The 20,462-nt window shown below is 50.6% G+C and overlaps 1 protein-coding gene across 3 annotated transcripts; it reads right to left on the bottom strand.

The window, feature by feature from the left end:
- Positions 1 to 1,284: 1,284 nt before the first annotated feature.
- THAP4 (THAP domain containing 4) lies at positions 1,285 to 19,968 on the bottom strand. Of its 3 annotated transcripts, none has more exons than XM_082056564.1 (6): positions 19,734 to 19,968; positions 17,928 to 19,084; positions 9,922 to 10,081; positions 7,351 to 7,460; positions 6,415 to 6,518; positions 1,285 to 1,774 (listed from the first exon to the last, which is right to left on the bottom strand). In XM_082056564.1, the coding sequence occupies exons 1-6, from the start codon at positions 19,808 to 19,810 to the stop codon at positions 1,655 to 1,657; spliced, it is 1,728 nt and encodes a 575-aa protein (XP_081912690.1). In that variant the 5' UTR covers positions 19,811 to 19,968; the 3' UTR covers positions 1,285 to 1,654. The 3 variants fall into 3 exon arrangements, with proteins under 3 accessions (XP_081912690.1, XP_081912691.1, XP_081912692.1); XM_082056565.1 differs by lacking the exons at positions 17,928 to 19,084; positions 19,734 to 19,968 and adding exons at positions 14,253 to 14,422; positions 14,841 to 14,983; XM_082056566.1 differs by lacking the exons at positions 17,928 to 19,084; positions 19,734 to 19,968 and adding an exon at positions 14,841 to 14,995.
- Between the last annotated feature and the right edge of the window lie 494 nt (positions 19,969 to 20,462).

Raw genomic sequence — 20,462 nt, 5'->3', positions numbered from 1 at the left:
GGTGTGGAAACCATCCGGCCCGCGGATGAAGAACTGGCAGAGAGATGAGTGGATCAACTTTCCAGACACTCGCAGGTCTCAGCCCACACCTCCCAGGGCTCCGTCCTGAGAGGGCAAAGGGAGCTCTGAGCTGTCCCTGCTCTCTGCCAAGAGCCCGGGGGGTGTCCTGGAGCTGCGCTGCTCCTTCTGCAGCTGTGGGGTGTCTGCTGGAGCGAGCCAGAGCTGGACCGTGCTGACATCTCCTCGCGCTCCCCAGTTCTCCTCCCCATCCCACTGGGTACTGGGGAGGGGTGAGTGAGCAGCACGTGGTTTTAGTTGCCAGCTGGGGGAGCTGGGGCTAAACTACTACAGCTAAGGAAGAGGATCAGACCCAGTACTGACCCCTGGGGCGCACTGCCCATGAGCAGCCTCCATCTTCACGCCACTGAGCAACACTTAAAGACCTACAGCACCAACATTCAAAATCACTTCTCACAAAGTTCTGCCTCCCCCATGCCCTCTGCTGTCTCCAAAACCATGAGAAGTTTCTGTGCTATCACTTCTTAGCCCCAGTTTGAATTTCCAGCTTCAAATACAGGGGCTCAGGAACATAATGCAGGGTCTGAATTGTTTGCCTACTTCTCCACTTTTCCTTAAAATACCCTTGCGGCACTACATGCTGAAACCACATCTCTGAATCACTTTTGCGCTACCTGCAAATACGCTGAGGACACCACCGCAAAGCTCAGAGAAGCTTGGGAAGCCACCAGAGCAACCATTTCCAAAGCTGCCAAGATTTTAAATCCCTTTGGCCAAGGGGGTCTTGGGTCCCAAGGAAAGCTCCAGGCGCAAACCAGACCCGTCGCACCCTCACACAGAGCTTCTGCACAACTGTTGGCATCAGAAATCATCTAGGAAAGAAATACCACCACCAAGGCCTTCCCTAGAGCCACACACCCGCTCCACAAAGCCTTTGAAGACAACAGAAGGAGAAATGCAGCCAGAACCATCTCTCCAGCCTCTGCTGTGGAGTGGAAGCAGCACTGCCTTTCAAGTCACCCGGACAGCACCCTCAGGTGCCACTGTCCCCTCCCTCCCACAGCAAAAGGCAGTTCTGTCCCTGCAGTGCAAATACACTCCTGATGCTGAGGCTTCCACAGCGTTATTCAGGTTGCAGAGAAGGGTTCAGGAGGTTGGATCTGCAACCCAACACCTTCTAATGAACAGGCATCAAAAAGCCTCTGCAACCACAGCAAGAGCAGAGGGACGCGCAGACTACTCTGCAATCACACCCCAAGGCAGCCATAAAAATAAAAGCTTTTTATTTTATTTTTTAATATACCATTACAGAAACATCTGAGTAACATTCTCAACAGGACGAGCAGCTCCGCAGCCCTGGGGGCAAGCACAGGCAGCTGGATCTGCCATGTCCCCGAGCTGCCAGCTCTGGGATCTGTCATGCCATGTCCCCGAGCTGCCAGCTCCGGGATGTGCCACGTCATGTCCCCGAGCTGCCAGCTCCGGGATGTGCCACGTCGTGTCCCCGAGCTGCCAGCTCCGGGATGTGCCACGTCGTGTCCCCGAGCTGCCAGCTCCGGGATGTGCCACGTCGTGTCCCCGAGCTGCTGCTGCTCACTCTACACGATGTCCCCAGGGAGACCCGGCCCTCCCAGCATCAGGGCATCACCTTCTTGTAGGTAATGTGGAGGTGCTGAGTCATGGGCTGCGTAGTGGTTGCCATCGAGACAGTTTGTTCAAGTTTCCCATCAGAATTGAGCCTGAATTTTCTTGTAATCTAAAAGGAGGGGAATAAAAGAAATAACAAAATCAAAGAAAACAGCATCCACAGGCTAAATTCCTTACCTGCGCTTCCTACCGCCCCTTTGCTGTCAACGCTCCACAGATGGAAGGATGGGCTCACTACAGCCACGTGAATAAACCAAGAGAAGTTTTATCTCCTAAGGAAGGTGACCCCTTCAAAAATACCAGCTCTAAGACCATTATCCACAGAGCAACGCAGTGTCCCGGTGCTACTACCGACACCACCTCAGCACAGTGAGGCCAATATCCTTCCGCCAGAAGAGCAGCTGGTGGCTCAGGGAGCTTCTCTGTGCTGAACAACATCCCCAACACAGCCTTCAAAACCCCTCGGGCTCCCTGCAGGTCACCGCACTGTGCCAGACAAAAGTGTTGCTCACACTACCTGGGGAGATGGGAGCCTGTTGAGCCTTGGCTTGCAAACAGGTGAGGTTCGGCCCCAGGGTGGGGTGGCAGAGCGCTGCTGTGCATCGAGAGGGCTCGACAGGTGACATTGTCCCCATCCCTCCACCCAGACAGGCTGCAAGTCTGTCTGTGCTGCACCAGACTTCCAGAGAGGCAATTTGGGGTTGCCCTGTGGAGCTGGACCACTTAAGACCCGTGCAAGCAGACGCCTGAACCCAGATTTCTGTGGCTGCCAAGCTGGAGGGAGCAGCTAAGCCTCCACAGCGCTCAGCACAGGCCGTGGGTCTTCTCTGAGATGTCACCGAAATAAAGGAGAGAACTGGGACCATCCCCTTTTGAACCTCCTGTCCCAGAATAAGGTTCTGGAAGGTGTCACTCCAGCTACCCGGCAGGAGAAGGGCCATGTAACTGTGTGGGTGACACAGGGTGAGATCTGCTGCGAGGAGGCAGCTCAGCAGGGACCCCGCACCCAGCGCTTCAGCCCTTTGCGCGATTTCAGCCCAGATTCGCTCTGCATCGCCCGGAATCGCTGCTTATTCTGCCTGGTGGCCACTTGCCACTTCTTGTGCCGAGCACAATCCCAGGGGTGAACAGAAACAGAGTCCCGGGGACAGCAGGACAACCTGCAAGCACGATTAATGTGCTGTCACTTAAACCAGTCCCATTTAGAAATTCCTAAAACACAAAGGCTTTTGCAAATGCATGTTTCCAGTGAAGGCCACTTGGGGGCACGTCCATGAGCTATCTCCAGTCTGTGTGCTCCGAGACAGCATCCTCTCCATTAACACATCTGTTCCTAAGCCCGCAGCGTGCCCTTAATGGCGATATCCAACACATCCTCCTTCCACGAGGTTGTTGCCAGTTGGAGCGAAGCTTCCCAGGGCTGCATAGGACACACCGCTGTTCTGACATCCATAGGGGCAACAGCAGGAACAGGCTCATATGCAAATTATGCTTTGATTAATATTTCCTGATCAGATGGGGCTCTTTGTAATGCATGACAGCACTCCTCAAATACCCTAAGCAGGAAAAGGCAATTAAAAAGAATATAAAAGACACTTTAACAAGAAATTATCTCGCAATGTGTTGCCTATACTCAGGATTCCTGAACAGCTCTTTATTTTCTGAATGGATCACTGCAGGTCAGACAAGGGAAGCTGAATGCCAAAAGGAGAACATGAGAGGAACTTGGCAAAAAATGGGATTTCTTCTCAAACGCGAGCTTCAGCCAAAGGTGGGGTAATGGAACTGTGAGAGGACGAGCTCCGTGTATACCTGAGGAACGTTTGGGGAATGACCTGTTGAGGAGCAGTGTAGGGGAAAGGGACCTGGGGGTCCTGGGGACAGCAGGGTGACCATGAGCCAGCACTGAGCCCTTGTGGCCAGGAAGCCAATGGTACCTGGGGTGGGTTAGAAGGGGGTGGTCAGTAGGTCAGAGAGGTTCTCCTGCCCCTCTACTCTGCCCTGGGGAGACCACACCTGGAATCTTGTGTCCAGTTGTGGGCCCTCAGTTCCAGCAGGACAGGGAACTGCTGGAGAGAGTCCAGCGCAGCCACCAAGATGCTGAAGGGAGTGGAGCATCTCCCGTGTGAGGAAAGGCTGAGGGAGCTGGGGCTCTGGAGCTGGACAAGAGGAGACTGAGGGGGGACTCATTCATGGGGATCAATATGGAAAGGGGGAGTGTCAGGAGGATGGAGCCAGGCTCTTCTGGGTGACAACCAGTGACAGGACAAGGGGCAATGGGTGCAAACTGGAACACAGGAGGTTCCACTTAAATGTGAGAAGAAACTTGTTGGGGGTGAGGGTGGCAGAGCCTGGCCCAGGCTGCCCAGGGAGGTTGTGGAGTCTCCTTCTCTGCAGACATTCCAACCCGCCTGGACACCTTCCTGTGTAACCTCATCTGGGTGTTCCTGCTCCATGGGGGGATTGCACTGGATGAGCTTTCTGAGATGCACAGAGACTGCTGCTTCCCACGTGGAGAGGAATCGTGAAACACTGGGGAAATTGCTGAATCCAAGGGAAGCAACATCCACTGCTTTCTCCTCATCCACAAATCCAGTCACGCTATCACCCAGGACAACCAGGTCAGTCAGGCACCATTTCCCCACGGCTAAACCACACTGACTGTGCCCAACCACCTTCTCCTTCATCTGTGCAGAAATCTCCAGGGACTGAAGTGAGGCTCACCAGCTCATAGCTCTCAGGGTTGACCTTGAGGTGCTTCCTGAAGATGGGTGACCCACGTACCATGAGGCTCCATTCACCAGGACACTCCACAGGTCTCCACCACCTTTCAGAGATAACACAGCAGCCTTGCAAGCACATCAGTCAGTTCCCTCCACACCCACATACTGAGAGGGCAGCCTTAAAGTCTGAAAATATTTGAAAAAAGTGCCTGTTCTTCAGATGCTCACAGGGGAACACGAGCAGGGTGTTTGGAAACAAACTGGTCTAGGAGTGCTCCTCCGCTTCCTGCAGAACACCTCGTCTGTATGCACAGGGCGGGAGCTCAGAGCCACTCGCTCCTCAGAGACGGAGGAAGAGTCTCATACGCTGCAATTGTGCCTTACGTCCCATCAGCATCGTCTCTGTCCCTTCAGGGAGCTCTCGCACCTCGGCACAGCCCTGGCCCAGGGAACACGTCTTCCTGCCCAAATATGGCTGGCCAAGCCACAGCCTTCCCGAGTCACCTTTCAGCGAGAACACAACATTACGGTAAAGTTTTCTCAGAACGAGCAACTAAAGCAGCAGCACACGTCGCCCTTCTCACGCTTGTGGTCTCTTGATTTCCACAGGCAGTTTATGCTGTTCTTGGTGAAGAAAACAACGCTGGGAGCTGGTTTCCTGCCATTCCCTCTCGTTCCACTTCCCCCTTCACCAGCAAGGGCCTCCCAGACGCTCACTGGGACCAGTACCTGGGCCTCCCTGCCCTCAGGTGCCAGGTGAGCACAGACCTGCAGCTCAGGAGGTTCAGCCAACGCCAGCCTTGGAGCCCTCGAGCAGTAGGACATTCGCTGGCTTTCTGTTGCTTTCCCCCTCTCCTTCTGCCAGTCTATCTGCTCACCTTTCAGGCAGTGACTCTAAGAGGGTGGTGCCTTGGTGATAACCACAGTATTTAATGGCTTTATTTCTCCTGCTATAGAAAGGAGGCTGCTCCTGGGAAAGGAGAAACCCAACAACTTAAAACATGCATTCGAAGGCAGTGGAGTTAGGACTGCCTTTCCAGTTCGAACAATATTTGTGTGGGCACATGCAATTTTTGGCAATTCAGTGAATTTAGGGAGCACACTTATGACACTGGCTACATCTGCACAAACTTGTGCTCTCGTTTATCTTTGGGTTTGTTTTACAGCACATAAAAACTAAGGCTGCAAAATTAAGCCTTAAAGTCTTTAATAAGACAATACTGTATTTGCTGCAATCAAAGCAGTGTCTTCTCTCCCGAGAGCCACATCGCACTTATCACCCTTGAAAAACCGCAGTCACTTGCTTCAAGAGCTATCAGAGAAAACAAAACAGATGCAAGAATATGCCAGTACCTATTCTTTGCGAGAGCTTGTTCGACCTTGCTCTTTCTCAGCTGCTAGTCAGACAAGACAAGGTCATACATGACAGCCGGGATTCCAGCGGTGACCTACACCATAGCAGTGCCATCGTACTCACAGCTGTGAGTCGAAACCAAGCGGCAGTCAAGCAAGACTGGAGCTGACAGCAAGTGCCAGCGCTGCTGAGCAGCCACGGATGGGATGAGAGCGCAGAGCAACCTGTGAACGCCCCGAAACGCAAGATTTGCAAAGACAAGGTGGAGCTCCGCAAATGCCAGGTGTTCCTAAAACATCCTGATGAGGCCCAATACTGGACATACCTTATATGTATGCACCCTCAGACCGTAATTAATTCAGCGTTAAGAGGCAACATTATTGATGTACAGGGGTATTTAGGCAAGGCTTTGCTATTCTCTTCTCTAAAGAGCTGCTACTGGAGACAGGATTCTGGGATGGCTGCTCTGATTCACATATCAGTTCTTATCTTAATGGGCCCTCTGGGTCTTGTAATGTACCAAGTATTTTCCGAACACTGTTACAGAAAGGATGCTACGCAATATTTCCCAGAACTCCTCCTGGCAATCTGTGATTAAAGCATGCTAATTAACCTATCCTCTCAGCTAGACACGTCCTGGGGCCAGCAACACTATGCGAATTGCTCACTCACCTGCTCTACATGGGGCTTCTTGGCAAAGGAGATCCTGGCTATGGAGTGAGAAGCTATTGACAGCTCTTGTCCGTTCACCTCCCCTTCCTCCACCTCCACCAGACCTAGTGAGAAGCAAGGTAATATATATTTATATTAATACGACTAGAAAGGTTACTTAATGATGTCACAGTTATTAGGCTACGCAATAGACCACTGCTCTACCCGAAGAACGGTTTTATTGACCTAGCGCGTATCGACAACTGCAAATCCACACACTTCAGACATGTAATGCTGCTTAAAAATATCCAGCCAGCCAGACTTACTCATACCGTGTGGGATGAGTATCGCATTGCGACCGGCAGCCTTCCCTTCAGCACCTGCTCTGGAGTTTTAGACACAAATTTAAATATTACCTGTGTTTTAACGCTCTTAAAGTATTTTAGATGTGGCTCACTCTCATTCGGCAGCTGTAGGGTGCTTAAGCGCATAACAAGGCACTATGTCCAGACAGGAGCTGTGTGAAAACATCCTCCCCGCAACAAAAAAAAGAGACTAGGATGCTACAAAGGCATCAAGAAAGTCCCGTTAAGTCTCAGACAGTAATTCAGCTTACAGAGGCAGGCGGTCTTTTGGTTCATAAAGCCACGTATGCACACACCAACTTATAATTTAGAAAAGGATCTCCCTCGAGTCTCCTGCGTGAGCAGGATTTCCCTTTGCAGTCCTTTCCTGACACTAAAAGCCACATCGCCAGTCCTAGAAACTCAGTGCTTTTGACACAAGCTCATTTATTATTTTCACCGTGGGTTCGGCGCCGAAGAGCAGCACAGCTGCTCTTCGGCGCCGAACCCACGGTGAAAATAAATGAAATGAAACTGTGAGAGGTGAAATAATTTTCTGGAGAAGTGACAAAATGGCACAGCAGGGTAACAACCTTTTCCCCGGTGCACGTACCTGTGTTCTGAGCGCTGATGAAAGCCACCTTATTAGTGTCGGGTTTGAGGCGGATGAATCCACATTCTCGGTGCATGGGTTTCCTGGTGTCCGGATGGAAGGCGTTGAATCTGTGGGGGAATCAGAAAACAAGATGGTTTTGTTTGCAGCCACACTGTGTCTCAAATAAATATCTGGAATTACAATATCGTCTTTATTTAGCTTTTAAACATAGCAAGTTGGGAGTTGTTTTATTTATTCCTTGCTGCAGGCAGTACCAGAGCAGGCTAATTTCTCCCACCACCTTCTTCAAAAAGGAAAAGAAAATTCACCTCAGATTCTTATTTACTCTTCATGAAGCTTTAGGGTTGTATGTCTGGTCACCTATAACGTGGATGATTTCATGTATCACACATGTTCATTTATTACAGTAGTGCCACAGCATTCCTGAGTCTACACAGGTAACTGCATTGAACTTCAGCACCACAGCAAGCTGGGTATCTATACAGCGTAGCAGACTATCCTTTAAGCATTTCTATATTCTAGACTGATCTCTTTCTTTTTGTACTGTTTTTCATAGAATTTCCCACTCTGCATCCTACAGGAAAAGAGACAGAGGCAACCTGGGAGCTGCTGCTGCTGGATCTGCACCCACAACTCCTTGGCACCACAGTGGTTTCCACACGTGCCTCTGTCATGCAATGAGGATGTTCCTGCTGGGAAGGGCCAACACTGGCCCCTTGGCCACCATGACCTGTCCTGGCACTGGGGATGCACCGTATCATCATCTGCCACCCCAACAGCAGCAGGATAAATGAGCAACAGAGTCAAGAAGAGCTTGACCAAAGGGCTGGTCCAGGGGCTGGCATGTGGCAAACTGGAGCAGTTATTTATTAAGACAGCTCAGAAATCCAAAGCAAGTCTTTCCTGTGTGAAGTAAAATATAATAAATCACAGAGCCACCATTTCCTAGGAGATCAGCAGCACAAGCTGCAGCACATGGCACCCCTAGACATGGCACAAGAAACCCAGCGGTTTCAAAGAGCTGGAGACAAGGAAGGGGAGCACAGCTCAGGTGAGCAGTTAGGGACGAGTTTCATGGAATCAGAGAGTCCCTTTGGTTGGAAGAGACCCTCAGGATCATCGAGTCCAACCGTTCCCCCACCCCCGGCACTGCCCCATGTCCTGGGAACCTCATGTCCGTCTGTCCAACCCTCCAGGGATGGTGACTCCAGCACTGCCCTGGGCAGCCTGTTCCAATGCCCCACAGCCCTTTGGGGAAGAAATTGTTCCCAGATCCAACCCCAACCTCCCCGGCGCAGCTTGAGGCTGTTTCCTCTTGTCCTGATGCTCGTTACTTGGGAGAAGGGACCACATGCTTGGGTGCATGGCAGCTACTCTGAGTTGTGTATCTCTTTGGCACCAAAACAAACCCAAGGCGACTCAAATCGGCAACTGTTCAACAATTAGAGAAGGAGGTGTAGACAGAGCACAACTGTCAGAGCTTGGTTTCTTTTGGAAACTGGACTAAACATGTCACACACTGAGCCGGCAGCTCTGTCACAATGAACAGCGCACACCAGGAACACGGGGCATCTTTCACACAGCGTTGGCACCTTGTCATTATTATTTTCTCCGGTTTTCAAAGCAACAAGCTTTCCAACTCACCCCTCCCAAATGGAGCAGTACTGAACAGGTAGCTAACATGTCACTCTTCTTCCTCCAGATTTCAGTTTATCTTAGAACAGTTACTTGCAGCCAAAGCAGTTGAGCCATCTGCCTCCTATCCCATCTAGTGTGGTAAACACCTTAATTTTTCTCAGATTTTCACGGTGGTGAAGACTGAGGGCCACAGTTTAAAATGGACAAACTTGGCAGCCATGCCATAGCTCCTTCATTTATTGCACCTCTAAGCAGGAGGTTCGCAAAGCAGAACGACAGCAGCTGTAATGCTATTGCCTGAAGATTCATTTCTGATTAGACAGGCACCACCAGCAAGGGGATGGCGAGTTTTTTTCTGGCCACAAGGTCAGTAAGTCTTTTGGCTAACACACATCCTGTGGACATCATGATAAAGCAGAAGGATCGCTGGTCTTTCAAAGGCAGTTATGGAATTTGCACGAACAATAGTGATGTCCACGCTGGGGCCGTTCTTGGTACCCCAAGTTACTCTCGCTATTCTAAGATAGTCACGTTCTCAGCACCTGAGTTACTTCTGACTGTGTAACCCTCCAGACTGGCAGGACACAAGGGCTGTACATGGCACCACAGTCCTGGTCCTGTACACGTGTGTTCCTGCACGAGCCCACAGCTGTGAACTCACTTCAGAAAAGCTCTGTAGAAGCACACAGTACTCTTGGCCTTGTGAAAATAACTCTTCAGCAACTGCAGATGTGCAGCTCTGAGTATTTTGCAACAGCATGCCAATTAATCACAAGGTTTAAAGGAAAACAAACCTCAGACCATGCAGTCACATATCAGTATATTCTCTCATTTGGTAGGTGAAATCTTTGCTTTGCCACTGGAAATGAAACACAACCAACAAATCTCACCCAAAAGCTGCTGCCACTGCAGCCAGAGCCCCGGACTTACGAGAAGTTAAGCATGGGCTGCCCCACATGAGAGATGTGCACTTCTTCCAGGTACTGGAAGGGTTTCATGGTGGGGAAGGTGCCGTCTCCTGGCGGGTCCGAGAGCCACGTGCCCAGCATCCAGGACAGAGGCTCCATCACGGGGTTCAGCTGGGGAGTCTCTGCGGAGGAAGAAAACAACAAAAATTCAGGGATCTGCAGCATTTTTCTCTAGAGCAGCATCAGCTCTGAGGTGCAGGGAGAGATGAGGAACAGTGACAAGCCACGGAAAGCAGGTCTGTTTCCAAACCTCTTGGCCTTGCACAGAGCCCCCTTCCAGTGCTCCATTTCTGACTCCCCTCCCACCTACAAACAAGGAAAGAGACTGAAAGAATTATCACTAAACGGTAACTAAATCTCTAATGCTCCAGCCTGACTTTTCTCAAGCACTGAGTACATACCATAGCTGCTTGTTTCAACGAGCAAGGAAACAAGTCTTCACTTCAGAGGAAAAAGAAAATCATGCTGCATACATATTCGAGGCCAAAGCTTGGCTGTGAAGTTTTTGAAGAGATTAACAATGACCTGCACTTTTTCAAAGACACGGGGATCGTTCACAAGTTGTCCTGCTTAGACTCTGGACTAAGTGAAATGTTTTAGAAAGACCAGGGTGCCTGCAAGTCAAAGCACAAATGGAAGAGAAAGCTGCTTCCCTTCGTCATTGCATTAAGAATCAACCAAAGTCTGTTTCGCAAAGGTAAAAGTTTTTTAATATATCATTTTAGAAGAGCTTCAATGAACAACAGTTTTGCATTTTGCTGTGATTTCAGAGGGCGGAACCTGAAAAAACACAAATAAATCAGAGAAATGGAGAGACAATTGAAAACCACAGGAACAGCAAAGCAGATCCATTCCAAAGGTGTACGCAGGGAAAGCAACACGGCACGTACGTGGTCTCTGGAAAGACCAACGCCAATGAGGTGTCAGTCTGAGCTTCACTGTACTCAGTCCCAAATGTCAGGCTAAAATCTCTGAGAAAGGAGAAAAAACGGAAAGGCCACACTTAGAACACCAAAGGAGAGGGAACAGAAACTCTCCTGGATAAAAGAGAATTACCACTTTGTTCTTCATTCTCCCACAGACAGCAGGTTTAGAAAGCCAGCTGGCATGGCAGCAAGATGCTGCCAATTACTCTTCTTTATCCTGAAGTATTGTGCAAGTGAAGCAATGTGAGAAAACAGGAAAACTCACTACAAATAGGTGATAAAAAGCTATGGCAGCAGAGCCAGCCTTGCAGAGCCCGTCCTGCAGCCTCACCGAGGCGTTACCATAGGGTTCCTGCAACCCACACCACAGTGTTATTGCACCGGACAAGATATCATTGTATTGATACATGAGATACTTATGATTTTGTTGTCTTGATACCTACCTTCACAGAATCACACAGAATCCCAGAATGTCAGGGACTGGAAGGGCCCTGGAAAGCTCATCCAGTGCAATCCCCCCATGGAGCAGGAACACCCAGATGAGGTTACACAGGAAGGTGTCCAGGCGGGTTGGAATGTCTGCAGAGAAGGAGACTCCACAACCTCCCTGGGCAGCCTGGGCCAGGCTCTGCCACCCTCACCCCCAACAAGTTTCTTCTCACATTTAAGTGGAACCTCCTGTGTTCCAGTTTGCACCCATTGCCCCTTGTCCTGTCACTGGTTGTCACCCAGAAGAGCCTGGCTCCATCCTCCTGACACTCCCCCTTTCCATATTGATCCCCAGGAATGAGTCCCCCCTCAGTCTCCTCTTGTCCAGCTCCAGAGCCCCAGCTCCCTCAGCCTTTCCTCACACGGGAGATGCTCCACTCCCTTCAGCATCTTGGTGGCTGCGCTGGACTCTCTCCAGCAGTTCCCTGTCCTGCTGGAACTGAGGGGCCACAACTGGACACAAGATTCCAGGTGTGGTCTCACCACCTTTCACCTGCGAACAACTAAAGCAACAACACAAGTCCAAAATTATCACTATGAGAAACCTCATACTTCTACATTGCTTCTTAGGAACCAGTTTCCCTTGCTACTTTCATGTTGAGAGCAGACAGTTTTGTGGTTAAGGAGAGTATTGCTTCCTCATCCGACTTTTATTTGCCTGTCACTTGCTGCTGCATACACTGCACTTCTTTCCAAGCTTTTTGCAGGCTCAGATTCCCCTGGAAGCGAAGACCGAAGCTTTGGAGAGGCTGGAGGAGCCTCCAGGCCGGGCTGCTGCTGCCCTCTCCTGGGTCAGGAGCGGGATGAGCGCTTCATTTTCTTCTGCTTACCAACCCTGGCGCATTTCAGGAAAAAGCATCCAAATGACAGAAACAGCTTTAGCCTTTCCCACTCTTTAGACTCCATTCTAAACCAAGAGAAGCCAAATGATGGTTTCCAGCACCCATAACTTGACCCCAAGTCTCGCTTCCAAAGAGCTGGGACCTCCAGCCAGCCAAAAATAACTGTATATCCTGAACGCTACAGCATCTGGGCAAACATGGCCAAGCAAACATTATTTTCCAAACTACCTGGATGGCAGGGAAGCCAACCTGAGTTTTTTAGTTCTTAGATCACTTGGAAAAGCCGAGAGCAACAGGGAATAAGGGTGAAGGACTCAGTGAGGAGTAAACACATCCTGCTCACATCCTACGCAGCGCTGCTTCTTCCCTTCGGAACTGGTCTCTGAGGAGTGGACCAAATCACCTTTTCTCCCTCCTTCTGGGCCAAAGGGCCAAGCTGAGAGTGGAAAAGCACGAGTGGGGAGGCAGACAGGACAGAGGCTGATTGAGTACACCAGAAAAAAAAGTGGTTTGAAAAGAAATTTGCTTCGTATGTCGTGGTTGGGTAAAAGCAAGACTATTGTAGCAACAAAAAGTAGAGTTTAAGGAGGCAAATGTCTTTGTCTGCTGAGCTGCTTTGTTTCAAACAGGTTTAAAGATGCAGTTTGCCAAGAGGAGTTTCACTTGGTGCATCACTTATGCAAACAACCTGCTGCTACAGCTGAAAAAGTGTGTGTGTCCATGTCAAGAATCCAAACCACAGCTGGGAACTTCCAGTGCAAGAGACACAGACCCAGATATGTCCTCTCAACACCGGTTCTCTCGCATGCACAGTTTCTCTTTCATCACAGTGAGCTCATGCTACAGCCTCTTTCTTAACGAGGACATTCCTGGAGTCGCCTTCTCCCACCAGATGATCCACTTGAAGCCATTAGGGCCCCAGCATCTTCAAGACCTCTGCTCCTCCACAATATCTGACTGAAATCAGCCATGAACGCTCACAAATCACAGCAGCTTGCGAGACAAAAACCGCAGGCACATCAGCAACCTGATCACCCTTTTCTTCAGGAAGCCACTCAGGCCAAAACTGCCACGTCCAGGTCCTGGGCACATGTGTTGGCTCCGTTTCACCATCAGATGTACCATTTCCACATCTTTCACATTCACAGAAGGTTTAGAAGACAAATCCCTCCCTGCACTGTCACAAAGTGCAAACAAAAACCAAAGCAACTCACAAAGCATCTTCTCAGTCTTCAAAGTGCAGGGTCTACAGCAACAGCCAGGCAGCCTCCTGCAGCACTTTCTTCAGCTGAGTCACTTACTGGATTTAAATTGTCATCATCAAAGTTCTGGTAATTAAGCAGCAGCCTTGTCCAGCGTAATTTTTACATATTTAAGTACAGAAGGTGGCTTTGGACTCCGCTGCCCGTCCCCGAGTGCTGCACAGCTTTACGCCCTTTGCTGATGCTCCCCCAGTTAACCAGTAAAGCATTCCCAGCTTTTCCAACATGCTCCAGCTCTGCTCAAAAAGCTGCCAACATGGTTACATTCACCAATTTTCATCTTGCAGCCTTAGTAATTAATTTCATGACCACATACTAACGTGTTATTGTCTTTGTTTCTAACTTCTGCAGTAAAATGCTCCAGTGCCCGTAATCGCTGTTGGAGTTCTCCTGCACTACAATATACAGATAAAAGATTTTTTTTAAATTACACACTATTATGAGAAACCCAAACAACCTACCTGTGCCTTTTCATTGCTTCCTAGCTGCAAGCTGGATTTTTTTGGTGAGTCATTGCCCACTCTCTGTAGAATTAAACGTCTGCAGTGGTGAAGGAGTTGCCTCCACGATCAGCACAAGCTCCAGACCCGCTGTGTGTCCCATGAGGCAGCTCCTGCGCAGGCTATGGGTGCTCTGACGTCTCATCTCGCCTCTCTCGAGACACCTTCTGCCACAGATTCAGCCTCGCTCTTAACCTGCGCACACATATTCCTACTCCTTATCTCACCCTTGCCTTATTTTATAGCTCCCTTGTTCTTTGTAACACCCACTTACTCTGACCAGACTTCTTCCCTGGCAGCACATCTCTGTGATCCATTATAAGGGTCTCATTTTCAAGCTAGGCTAGGCAGGACCTGCTCAGACCGATGGAAGCACAGCATCTCCCTTCCTCGTGTAACCCCACTTCTCGCTGCCGCTGGGAACAGGATTTTGCTATTTGTTTCCTGCAACACAAACAGAAACCTGTTGCCACCTTGATGGGAAACACCAGCTTGGGCCCCACACACCAGGAATCAGGACCTCGGCAATAAAAGCAGACTTTAAATGTTTGAGTCCTTTGGCTTGTCCCAAAAGTTCTCGAACTATGCTTCATTTGCAGGTCAAAAGTATCACAAATGACCCCATTTCTATGCAGACTTTGTACAAATATTTGAAGACAAATCTAAGCTGGAAAGAAATATGATTTCCTGCACATTCCTAGCAAAATTCTGTCCGTTTTTCACAGGGACTCATTCTGCAAACTCCCTTGCCTTTAATATGACCTTCACGAAAGCCAAACATGCAGCATATGCTCAAAGGGCTGCACTCCAACAGCTTTACCTCTCTGACAAAGGCCAACAAGCCGATCCCAGTGAACCATACCTGCGTTTGCTCCATCGCCAGCCATGGTCCACAGGGTTATTTCTCTATCGCTCGCTCGAGCTCTCAAACCACCTTTGCTCCCCAGCAAGTGTTTTGCGCAGGGTTGGTAAGATGGCCATTACGGAAGTGATCTCATGATGAAGTAAGAGTTATCCCAGTGCCTGCTGGGAGATGTAGTTTTACAAAGGGATCAAACTCGAGCACGTTAGGATGAGGTGATCTTATGCAAGGATCACCTCTGATCTCCTGTCTGTGCCAGCACTGGGGGAGCACAATGCAGCAGAGCTGAGAAACCTCCAAGCAGAACAAGACAGTCAGGTGGTACTTGTGTACTGGAGGACACTGCTGTCAGAATTGTCTCCCCTTCCCCAGGACACCACATCCATACTTGCTCACTGGTTCTCCCCAGTTTCTCCCAGTGCATCCAGTTGTTATCTAGAAGATGCTCCTGCCCTCGTTCTGCCTGCTGCTCGGTGCCTCATGGCGCTGCTCCGCTGGGATTTTCCTCAGCCTTTGGTCTACGAACCTCAGAAATGGCAAGAAACATTTTCCTCCCAAATAAACAAGATAATTCCAAGTTTAGATGGAAAAGGTCACTGTGTGGGAAACAGCCCAGGGCTTCTCCTAAAAGCAGCTCGTCGATCCCACAATTAAGACAGGTTGGGAAACGCTGCTTGAGCACATGGTGACAGCTGGAGCACACGGTGAGCCCAACTCGCCCAGATGAGTCACTGACCCTTCTGTGTGGCTGGTGGGGACAGCAGCTCTGCAGAAACCCGCTCTTCCCAGCCGGCTGTACTTTGGATACAGCCAGAAACACACTGGAGGAAAATATCACTTGAGAACTAATACCACGATGAAGATCTGTTCAGTGGGTGCCAGCCTAAAGCTTGTTTTTCTGCTGGCGGTGTTGTGGAAGCATTTGAAGAGCAAAGAGCAGCGCAGGGAGTCGGGACACGGAGATGGAACAACCGGCACGGTCAGTCCGGGCGGCTCCTCCGCTGACACTCCCCGTCCCCGAGGCCTTTGGAACTTCACAGCGAGTAACGTCACCTCCGCTACACACCAAGCAATTCAGGACAACTGAAATGTAGCTTCTAACGAAGATTATAATTATTAACCTAATATGTTACCCAATGGTATTTTTATGAATACCAAAGAGCCCTTCTTCAGTTGAGCTTTGTATTACAGTAAAACTCTATGTCTGGGCACAAGCCAGACTGCACTATAGCACTTCATCCTTTAAAAAAGGTCACCAGCCACAGAGTTCCACAGGAACTTCCCATCGCACCAAGCTGCAATTCCCAAAATGGTTCATTTTTACACACCGCTCTCCAGTTTTGTTGGAGGAGACAGCAGAACAGGTAACGAGTTGGTCAATTCATTTAAAAAAATCCCCTAAAAAACAGAATATGTAATTCTTATGTTCTTTCGGAAATTATTCATATATAGTTCTCAAAGACACATGTATAAGAACAACCATCTCAGGAAAGAAAAGAAAAATCATAGTGCTTACTAGAGTAATGGAACACATCCTTCAGGACATTGTTTTTGCAATTAGTATCTCAATGAAGGTATTTCAGCAAAGCTGGACACCCCTTTTCATACATATATATATATATATATCCACACATATATATATATGAATGACAATTATGGAACCCTAAAATTGTACTTAGTTATTTTCTTTAGTTTGGCACCAAAATAATACAAAAATACAGACCAGAAGGTACAAATCCAACTACATTGATTTCCCATTGGAGAGGGGGGAATTTTTTCCCCCCACTCCTCAAATCAAATGTGAGTTTCCCCATACTCTGAAAAATTAGAAACACATGGGAAAAGTCACATTGGGTACAACTTTTGAGAATTTTGTTAGGGTTTATTTTCTTGAGCTCGAGCAAGGGAGCAGGCTCGACTGCGATAACAGCCTGGAGAAAGTCCCTGCCCATGGCAGAATCACTCTTCTGACCGCGTCTAATACCATGTGGTTTTAGGAGAAGCTGTGAGGCAGCTTCTCCTAAAGAAGAGAGGCAAGAATTGCCATCAGGGGACAACAATCCACGGGTGACGACTTCTTCAAGGAAGCCCCAAGTCACGCATCCTTCACAAGACAACCCAACATCTTCTCAGCAGCCCCACAAACATCATTAGATGCTCCTAAAACTCTTCCCTCAAATTGTATCTTGCAACCAGAGTCATTGTGCAAGAGTTTTATCAGCTGCATATTGAAGCACCCTAAAGCAAGATAAAGGGTTATGGCCTGATTCCACTTCTCCACAACAACCTTTTTACACAACCTTGTCCCTCACTGAGTTCCGCTACGTTTTCACGTTTCTCATTTTTTAATTGATAGTGAAGTAATTTCTCCATCTCTTCTCACTTCAATATCCGTTTCCTAACTCCTTCCTTCCCAGGAAGGAAACGATCAAATCAAACACAGAATCACAGAATGTTAGGGATTGGAAAGGACCTCGAAAGATCATATAGTCCAATCCCCCTGCCGGACAGACATTCAGACACAAAAAGTGACCTCACTGTGTATCATGACGTTGTCATATTTGATACCTCCCACTTCCATTTCATCCAACCCCAGTATGGTACATGAAATCTAATATCACAAGTACTTCTTACTTCACCGGAGAAGACTACAACTGCTTTCCCAGATACCTGCTTGCCCACAAGAGCTCATTAACACACCCAAAATAAAAAAATCGCAGGCACACTGCAAAGGAAGGCAAATCCTAACAGGTGGTACTGAGTCACAAACAAGTTAAAATAATCCAGGAAGAAGAAAGGAGAAGGAAAAAGAAAAGTCATCAAGAGTTGTCTGCAACACCATGATCTAACTTCCCATTCTGTGCCAGGAATCACCTTGAAAACTTTTGGGATATATGAAATAGCTCATGTACCCAAAAACTTAATTCTTTCACCTGTATCTGTTGGTCTAACACAAGCTACTACTTCTCCTTCCCAAGAGGTACCTTTCACGTATCTTTTACCCATCGCATCTTTACAGCCTCTAACTTCAACAGCCTAAGAAAAGGGTGAATTCTGCCTCAAGGCAGAGCCGCTGGGAATACTGACCACAGTCCTGGGACAGCAGGCTGTTCAAGTAAGGGAAACTGATCCTCTTCAGCTCATCGAGCTTCTCCTTCAGCTTCCTGACTTGACTGTCAGAGCGGCTGATCCTCTGCCTCAACAGTTTCAACTCCCCGTTCTTCTTCTCCACCTGCTCGCGCAGGCAGCACACCTGACTTTTGCTCTGCCGGGAGGAGAAACAGTACGAGTGGAGGGAGTCGATGAGCTTGCATGCTCCCGAGGCCGACATGATCACCTCATTGATGGACATGGGGTTGGCGTCTGTGTCCCCCTTCCTCCCCGCCACGGCCTCGGCGGCGGGCCGAGGGGTCAGGTCTGCCGGGGACGCCGACAAACCCTGCGAAGGTTTCTGCGGGGTGGCGGGGAGGGATGAAGCGGAGGAACATTCTGCTACGGCCTTATCGCGTCCCACGAGGTGGCTGCTGCAGCTCGGCTCCGTGTCTCTCTTTGGCCTTTTCCTTTCTAGCTGCTCTTTTGGGAAGGACGGTCTCTCCCGGGCGTGCTTCGAGGAAAAGCTGTAAGAATGAAGGGAGCCGATGAACTTGCAAGCACCAGAGGCGGGAGGCGTGAAGTCGTCGACGGACACGCCACTCCTGTCTGCCACCCAGCTCCCCGGCCAGGTGGCTTTAGGACAGTCCTCTACAGCAGCTCTCTCCAGCTTATTCTGAAGTCCAGGCTTTGCAACCAAGTTATCGCCTAACGTCCTTCTCCGAGGGCCATCCAGCTGGCCGTGGACGTTCTCTTCCTCCTCGGACATCGATCCCATTTCCGCTTGCAAAGTTGCGTCCTCCATCTCTTTCGTCTCTTGCATCACCATGAAGTCCTGGCCAGAAGACGAGGTCCTCTGAACTACCTCACAGCCTCCTTCCCTTGGGTCTTCTGCATCCTGCAGCGACACCTGGCTCGCTGTTTTTCTTCTGCTTCTGACATAATCCAGGTTGTCGCGTTTTTTCTCTGAAAGCTGGAAGATGGTGGGGACGGCGGTGGGCTTCAGCAACCGGTGCTGGTCTTCCAGCCGCTTGGAAAAGCTGTCTTTGGTGAAATGCTCGCTGCAAAGAAATGAATACTTGGTGGGAGTCCAGTTGTCTCTCTGAACAGCTTTTAGCCACTGGATCAGCCGCTTCGAATCCTTCAGAGGGAATCTGAAAAAAACAAATGGATAAAAACAATGAAAAAATAAGTTGCATTTGGGAAATCAGAAAGGTTGGTACTTTCACGTTTAGGAAATTCTCGTGAATTTTAACAGGTTTCACCCATTTGAGGATTGTTTCATTTTGGTCCGAAATGCCCGATGCTCATTAACAGCCCAGACCAAAAAAGGGTCGCTGCCCTTTGAATGGGAACCGACCCGTGAAGCAGCCGAGGGCGGCGGGTCTGGGATGCGCCTCACACCCCGGCCGAGCCCACACGCGTCTCCGACGCTCATCCTGGAGACGTTTAATTCGGTGTAAAAATTCCTGCACTGGGAAAAGGCCGCGAGTAAGCTGGGAGAAGCGGCTTTTTCCAGCCGGTCACCAGACGCACCGACCGCCCCCGGGGACTCACGGGCAGCACCTGAGCGGGCACAGGCCGAGGGGCCGGGCCCGGAGCGAGCGCGGACCCCCGGGATCCCCCGCTGCCCGGGGCCGGTCCCGGCGCTGAGGGAAACAAAGGGCGGCCGGAGCCGCCCGGGGCCCGGCGGGAGCTCCCGAGGAGCCGGGGCCGCCGCAGCGCCGCGGGCAGCCCGGAGCGGGGCCGGGGATGGGGGAGGCCCGGCCGCGGCACCTGCGGGCGGCGGCAGGCCGCCCTTACCTGTGGAAGGAGACGGCGCCCCGGTGCGCCTTCCCCTGCCGGTTGGAGCAGTTGGCGGCGGCGCAGCAGATCACCATCTCCGGCCGCCGCCGGCCGGGCCCGCCCCGGCCCCCGCCCGCCGGCCCGGCCGCCGCCAGCCGTACAGCAAGATGGCGGAGCCAGGTCACCCCGGCCGCCCCTCAGCTGCTGGGGAAGGGGTTTCTGTACGGCACTGCCGTCAACCAAGATGGCGGCCGCCACACGGCCGCCGCCATTTTGACCGAGGCTCCGCCGTACAGCGCCGCTGTTGCGGGGTGGGTGGAGAAGTGGGGACTCGCTCCCGGCGCCGCTCGCTTGCCTCCTGGGCGCTGCAGGGTCTCCGCCTCCCGACGAGCCGCTCAGTCCGCGGCGAACGAGCCGTCAAAGACGCTTTCGAGAGGGGCGGGTGTGGGGCTTTACCCTCCCGTGGACGGAGGGGCGGGGCTCGGCTCTGCCAGCTCTGTACAACACGATGGTCGCGCCCATATCGCGGAACTTCCTCAGGCGTACGTGTCACAGGCCGCTCTCGCCAACGTCGTGTGAAACGAGCGAAACCCTAACGCGCCGCCGCACCCCCTCCCCCAGCCCCGGCTCCGCCACCGGCCCGGCGCCTCTCCACTAACCGCACTGCCTTTCCGTACAGCAAAATGGCGGCTCCCAGTGCGCGGAAGAAGCCTCGCGGCGCATCGAACCGTGACGCGCGCCGCCAAC

Source organism: Streptopelia decaocto, assembly GCF_964273445.1.
Source record: "Streptopelia decaocto genome assembly, chromosome: 6".
NCBI lineage: Eukaryota > Metazoa > Chordata > Aves > Columbiformes > Columbidae > Streptopelia > Streptopelia decaocto.
This window is presented reverse-complemented; position numbering and strand designations above follow the sequence as displayed.

Excerpts from the sequence above, each read along its gene's own strand:
- THAP4 (XM_082056564.1), bottom strand. The coding sequence starts at position 19,810 with ATGGTGATCTGCTGCGCCGCCGCCAACTGCTCCAACCGGCAGGGGAAG. Across the intron at positions 19,085-19,733 it reads GGCGCCGTCTCCTTCCACAG|ATTCCCTCTGAAGGATTCGA; the intron begins GTAAGGGCGGCC and ends TGTTTTTTTCAG. Across the intron at positions 7,461-9,921 it reads CAGCCCATGCTTAACTTCTC|ATTCAACGCCTTCCATCCGG; the intron begins GTAAGTCCGGGG and ends ATTCCCCCACAG.